We start from the raw sequence: 6,873 nt of genomic DNA, 5'->3' as shown, positions 1-6,873 counted from the left end.
GCAAATGTTTTTGAGGAACTGCTGGATGAGTTTCCGGGCAATATTACTAGATAATATTTTGGGGAAATTTCAAACTCCTAAAACGAATTTCGTGGAAGGTCTATAGAGAATTTTAGGATCATTTATGAAGGAATTACCGTAGAGGAATTCCCTGGAAAATCCTGGAGGGGCTTTGCCAAAAATACATGAAAAATTCTTGGGGAATTTCTAGAAATATCCCGTTTAATTCTTAGAAGTATTCGGTATTCCTGAAGAAACCTTGGAGGAATTGCCAGGGGCTCCTAGGAACTCCTAGAGGAATTCTCGTGGAAGTGCTGAAGGACTTCCCGGGGTACTTCTGGAAAAAAATCTGGGAGAACACTGGAAGGAAACCCATTAAGTGCTTCTGGAAGAATCTCAAAAGGCAGTGTTGTAAAAATTTCTAAAGAAACGGATCTCCTGAAGTAGCTACTGGAAGAATTTCAGAAGCATAGCAAAAAAAAAACAGGAGCAATCCCAGAAGAAACTATTTAAGGAATTCCACAAGGAACTCCAGTAGGAATTGTCAATTTTATTATTATTCACATCATTCTTACAGCATCGTTGCTATCAGTTGAAGAAATGTCAAAACTACTTACGGAAAAAAGAGCAATTTTACTTGAGCATCTACTTGGGAACAGGAAACTTAGCATAAGTTGGAAAATTTGTAACGTTACACCAAGAAGAAAGCAAAATTTCCGCATAAAGATATAAGGTATTATGGATACCCTTCCTCTACCAGCTTGACTACGTTTTGTAAAATTTCAAAGAATTATTAATATTATTTTTCTTAAAATATATGAAAAAGTCAAGATAGTCCATTCTAAAATTGTAGCCGATGTAATATTAACAGTACCTGTTAGTATTGAGAAAATAGCTTCCTCTTCTTGCGTGGATTGGCCACGTGTCCACCCAACCCTGGGTGTTGTGGGCTTCCTTGCGCTCTCCCTCGACCACCACCGCTACTGGAACTCACCTCTATAACCTCCGCAGTTCCACGGTCATTGCCTTTCATCTGCAAAGGCACCTGAATGTTGCCGCCACTGCTGTTTTTCTTACCATCCTCCGTAGTCTTAGTCACAGTCATTTTCCCGCCAAATGTCTGACTAGATCCGGCTGTAGGTTGAAGTGGCACAGTTTCCACAACCTCCGCATACCGTTGACTTCCTCCATTGCCAATGGGGGCCATCCGGCGGCCACCCATCCCAAGCATGTACCCAGTCGAATGGTTCTGCAGGTGATCCAACTCATCCCGTAGCTCCATTTCCCGCCTTTGCAGCGCCATGTTTTCCTCCCTCAGTTTGTGCTTCTGGTCGGCCAGCGATTGGATCATCTTTTCGTACTGTGCCACCAACGCACTGCAGCGTTCTTCATTGTCCGCTCTGATCCGGTCGATGCGCGACTGCAGCTGGTCGTACTTGATCGAAGCCTCCGAGGCGGCCAGCTCCTTATCGATGATCAGTTCCGATATTTGCTTCGAATACTGAGCGGCTTCCTGCGCGTGTTCTTGCTTGAGCAGGGATTTCTGCTTCTCGAGCGCGTCCGCATGTTCGGCATCCAAGCAACCGATTTGCTTCTTTAGCCGTTCATTCTCATCCGTCAAATTGCGGATGGTTTGCTCGTACTCGGTAATGTCCTTCCGGTTGCTGACCACTTTGATGACGTTGCTTAAACTTTTCGACAGCCGGTGCCACTCGGTGGGACTGCCACGATGCTCGTTCGATTCCAGCCGCTGGCGGGCGGACTGCAGCTGATCTCTGTTGACTTTGGCCTCCAGCTGGGAACTGCGAAGATCCTTTCGGGTTTTCACCAGGTTCTGTAAAAATGTCAACAGATTTTAGTATCAACAGTAAAAAGTAGAACACAGCTCAAACCTGAAAAACGTTTTGCGTGTCCTTTAGAACGGTGGCCAAATCAATGTCCAGATCAGGGGCGCCTGGTACGGACATTTCTGGTGTGATTACTACCGTGACATTTGAAGTGAGAAACTTTCATGAGAGAACTGAACACGTGGCGTATCCAGTCTTCCTCGCGCAAACCTTGCGTATATCAAACTACCACGCTGCGACCTACGCTGTTTGAGTGCACCGCCTTTCAAATCGTAAACAAACTACTCGCACGCGTCTCTCTCTCACAGTTTGCTAGAAAAGGCGTCGCACCGTGGGCAAAATATGGAGAGAAAAGGGTGAAATTGCTTCCTGGGTCAGCAAACGGTCATCCATTTTTTAAACTTTTTTTTTTACATTTTCAATTGTTTAGAATTTTACCAAATAACAGGATTGCATCGGGTGAGAAAAACTGCAGTTGACTTGAGTTGCCCAACGAAGAATTAAATGCCTGGATTCCTCCAGGCGTAATTTTTCACACTTCTCCGGGAATTGTTTATTCTTCTGGCATTTCTTCAGGAATTCCTTTCTGGATTCCTCAAGGAATTCATCCCAAAATGTTCTCCTGGAATTCCTTCCTGTATTCCTCCAGTTGTTTACTTCTAGAATTCCAACAGGAATTCCTCACGGGATGCTTTCAGGAATTCATTCCGAGATTCCACCCTGAATTCCTCCTGGAAATCCTCATGGAATTCCTCCCGGGATTTCTCCAGGAATTTCTTCCAGGATTCCTTCGGATTCCTTTAGGAATTCCTTCGATTCATTCAGAAATTCCTCCGATTCCTTCAGGGATTCCTCCAGGAATTCCTCTCGAGATTACTCCAGGTTCATCCGATTCTTTCAGCGATTCCTTCGATTCCTTTAGGAATTCTTCCCGGGATTCCTCCAGAAATTCCTCCCGGGATTCCTCTAGGAATTCCTCCCGGGATTGCTCTACGAATTCCTCCCGGGATTCCTCTAGGAATTCCTCCGGGGAGTCCTCCAGGAATTCCTCCTTTGTGTTATATAGCTAAACCGGGAAAATATGTTTCATTTTAGGACCCTATTAAAAATCTGAACCCACTAATGGAAAGCTGAAGCTTTCCAAAACACTAAAAAAGTTGAAAAATGACCGCATCATTGAGAAACAGTCAAAAACGAAAACGAACCTTCGATTTGCCCGAAAGTCGGATGCTGTTGCAGATTAAACCATGTTTTCTCCTGCATTATTTTGAAATAAATAAATATTTAAATATTTATCGATCAAAGATCTATCCAGGCGAGATGGACCAACGATTCTGGCGTTCGATTTGAATAGGTTGAATCTACATAGGAATCACAGCAAACTTAGGACCTATTCAAATCGAAAGCCTTTGTGTTAACGTAGTAGCAATTGCCCCTGGGTTGCCAGCATAACAACCATCATTGTTATTTTTTCGTAACAGATTATTCCACTGTAACACCTATGGTAACACTCCAACCAGTACAGACGTATTAAATAAAGCTTGTCGTTATTTCACAAGTGTCCGTGTCCTTACTCGAAGCCAAGTCCCTCAACAGGTTATGGGCCCAGCAGAAGGATCTTGCCTGCGCAATTCCAAAGTTTCGTGGAGACACTGGAGGTTACGAGAACTGAAGCTACCGAGTCAGGCTATTTTTATAAGCGGCTGGAGTCTCGGAGGTGCTGACAGAAGATGTTCCGGATCAAGTAACCGAGAGGACCAAATTCCTGGAGAAGGACCGCAAGGGAAAAGCGCTGTTGGTAAGCTGCCTGGCGGACGGCTGCCTAGAGGTCGTTCGGGAGAAATCAACGACGAAACTGATGTGGGAAGGTTTGGAGGCAACGTATGCGAAGAAGTCGATTACCAACCAGACCCTCATCCGGAAGCAGCTGGCGCGGCTGCGCATGAAGAGTGGAACCAAGATGAGAAGCCACTTCATCGAGTTCGAAGGGTTGGTAAGAAAGCTGAAAACGGCAGGTGCGAACTTGGTCGAAGCAGATTTGGTGTCGCAGCTGTTTTTAACGTTACCGGACTCATACGACCCGCTTGTGACAGCCTTGGAGAATATGAGTGAGGAAGAGTTAACCGTGGATCTCGTCAAGCAAGGGCTGTTGGCAGAAGAGTTGAAGCGTGCGGACCGTGTGGAAACTGAGCATTCGGACTTTGAAGAGGAAGTACCTGCAGCATTCACAGGACACCAGGAGAAGCAGCAAAAGTTTACCGGAAAATGTCACGGCTGCGGTAGAAAAGGGCATCTCAAAAGGGATTGCAGCTGGCAGAATCATTCCGAAGCTTGGTCTCAGGAGAGGAAATCTGTGAGTTTCATGGTAGATAGCGCATCAAGGCTATATGAAACTGAAGATGATTGCCAAAACGCCACCTATGCAGGAGAACCCGAAAGTGATGATGAAGATTGGTTTCGCAAAGGTGATAGAGGAGACATCGCTAGTGCTGATGACCACAAACGAGCAGATGCTTGTGCAAGGAGACCGGACAATCCTAGAAACACAAGGAGCCCGGAAGATCAGGTGCAGTATAGGCAAAGCTGGCAGGAAGGCAGTACACTAGGGAAGATACTCGGATACTTCTCTGGCTACAGATCAAACTATGGACATTTGTTTCGGCTGAACGGACCCAAGCCGACATGAGCTATGCTGTCATTTAGGGGTGGCCGATTGAGGGGGGGTGTTAACGTAGTAGCAATTGGGTTTTTTAATTTTGAAAAATGTATAGATTTTTTGATTTCATACGAAAGAGCATTTTTTTCTAAGCCACTGATTTTTCTTAGATTTTTAGAACTTATGTTGGTACCTAAAATCAATTTCGAAGAGAATTTTTTAAATCACCTTTTGACAGTAGGACCAACAATCAATACGAAACTAACGAATTTTTTGTGACGCCAGTCGTTCCCCCATTAAATTCGCCCAATACTGGTGATTCTAACGCCGCGCTTTAAATGTCAGTTTGCTCCGCCCATTTTCCTCAAATCAACGCTGGTCTGCCAATCTAGTAACCATGACAGCGGGGAAAAACGATTGTTTATTTACAAAGAAAAAACCCAACGTTAATCTTCTTCCGTTTTCAGAGACTCATGAAGGTCGATCCCGAGACACTGCCACCCACCGGAAGCTCTCGTAGGGGCAGAGATGGCATAGATACACTGATAAACAGCTCTGCGTACACATCTTCAATAAAATGTGCGCTGCTCTGTTTTGCTACGAATGTGGACCAGCAACAAACACACATCGCTCAGCCGTAAAACTTTGCGTGAGTGTGCGTATGTGTAAGTTGCCACACGAGCTGCGCGAGCAGTCGCAGAGCTCAAACTTCTTCTGCGTGAGCTTCGCTTATTTCTAGGAATGTGCTACACATCTGCGCTGTCTGAGCTGCAAGTTGTAGGCTCTCGGCAGTACAGAGTAGCGCAGCGCTGCGATGTGAGCTGTGTGTTGGACTGTACTTTCTCTTGCTTTCCTGCGCTCACCGTCCTGCGCGATGCGACAACGATGCCGAGCGCGTACAGTCGGACCATGCAGAAGATAATTCTTTACACGCACTCTTTCTCATCATGCAGGCTGTGAGTAATGTGTATTTTTTTATCTTCTCACTTAGCGCTCTGAGGAGCATGCCATCTCTGCGTAGGGGGCACATATAATCCGAGAGGAAATTCCCCTTGCTCCTAAAGGACTAAACCACGGACCACGTAGGTCGAACCACTATCGGTGTGATTTGTGGTACCCAAGATGGTACCAAGCTGGAAAGCATCCGACAGTAATCATATGAAAGTTCTGCCGTGGACAAATTGGTTGGCGATGGATCCGGAACGTCCTACAAGGGCTCACTCCCATGTTATAATTAGCGAAGTAAAATAATCGAGCACATTATGAAAATGTATTGGGGTTGTTAAAATTAAAAATCAAACCCAAGTCATCGCCGAGAAATTTTTATGAACGAAAGGAACGAAATCTTTGTAGGTATGAGTACTCGCACAACTTGGGTTCGTTCAATTATTACCTAACCGCTTTTGTATGGATTTTTTTTTTAAATTTTGTATGAAGCGTAACGGTCGATTAATCAGAATGTTGGTATGGTATTACCAAACGTAATACTAAAGTTAGTACCATACACTAATTTAGTAGTTCCACACTACTTTCTAGTGATCGTTATGATCCGAATTCCGATTGCGATGATTCTACCCGAAGTTCCACATCCTTACTGTTTCCATGTATTTATCGTTGACGTCAGCAATTCAGCAAATTTTTAATTTGGTAATTCGAAAAGGTTCCGAAAAAATGTCGAAAGATGAATTCTCTTCCCCGGCACGTAGGAATAAATAAACAAGAATTTTCGTCGTTGTCATGGCTTCGATGAAAATGGGAGGAGCAACATTAGAAGCGTCGCGTTGAGAAAGCAGTATTGCGCGATTTTTCTGGGGGAAAAGCTGGCGTCACAAATTGAACTGAGTTTGTTCCTGACATTTATATCTTACTATTAAGTCTATGGTGTTCCCATTTTCATCGAAGCCATGACAACGACGAAAATTCTTGTTTATTTATTCCTACTTGCCGGGGAAGAGAATTCATCTTTCGACATTTTTTCGGAACCTTTTCGAATTACCAAATTAAAAATTTGCTGATTTGCTGACGTCTACGATAAATACATGGAAACAGTAAGGATGTGGAACTTCGGGTAGAATCATCGCAATCGGAATTCGGATCATAACGATCACTAGAAAGTAGTGTGGAACTACTAAATTAGTGTATGGTACTAACTTTAGTATTACGTTTGGTAATACCATACCAACATTCTGATTAATCGACCGTTACGCTTCATACAAAATTTAAAAAAAAAATCCATACAAAAGCGGTTAGGTAATAATTGAACGAACCCAAGTTGTGCGAGTACTCATACCTACAAAGATTTCGTTCCTTTCGTTCATAAAAATTTCTCGGCGATGACTTGGGTTTGATTTTTAATTTTAACAACCCTGT

At 44.0% G+C, this 6,873-nt stretch overlaps 1 protein-coding gene across 1 annotated transcript; it reads right to left on the bottom strand.

Annotated features, from left to right (window-relative positions):
• Positions 1-767: 767 nt before the first annotated feature.
• Positions 768-2,061, bottom strand: LOC109408808 (uncharacterized). Its single transcript, XM_029876280.2, has 2 exons — positions 1,893-2,061; positions 768-1,834 (listed from the first exon to the last, which is right to left on the bottom strand). Exons 1-2 carry the CDS (start codon positions 1,965-1,967, stop codon positions 878-880), a joined length of 1,032 nt encoding a protein of 343 aa, XP_029732140.1. The 5' UTR covers positions 1,968-2,061; the 3' UTR covers positions 768-877.
• Between the last annotated feature and the right edge of the window lie 4,812 nt (positions 2,062-6,873).

The sequence above is a fragment of the Aedes albopictus genome, chromosome 3 (assembly GCF_035046485.1).
Source record: "Aedes albopictus strain Foshan chromosome 3, AalbF5, whole genome shotgun sequence".
Lineage (NCBI taxonomy): Eukaryota > Metazoa > Arthropoda > Insecta > Diptera > Culicidae > Aedes > Aedes albopictus.
The sequence above is the reverse complement of the archived record's forward strand: the minus strand, read 5'-3'. Positions and strand labels throughout refer to the sequence as shown.

Bases quoted from the DNA above. Each gene is read 5' to 3' on its own strand.
- LOC109408808 (XM_029876280.2), bottom strand. From the start codon at position 1,967: ATGTCCGTACCAGGCGCCCCTGATCTGGACATTGATTTGGCCACCGTT. The intron at 1,835-1,892 runs GTTTGAGCTGTG...ACATTTTTACAG, and splicing joins ACACGCAAAACGTTTTTCAG to AACCTGGTGAAAACCCGAAA.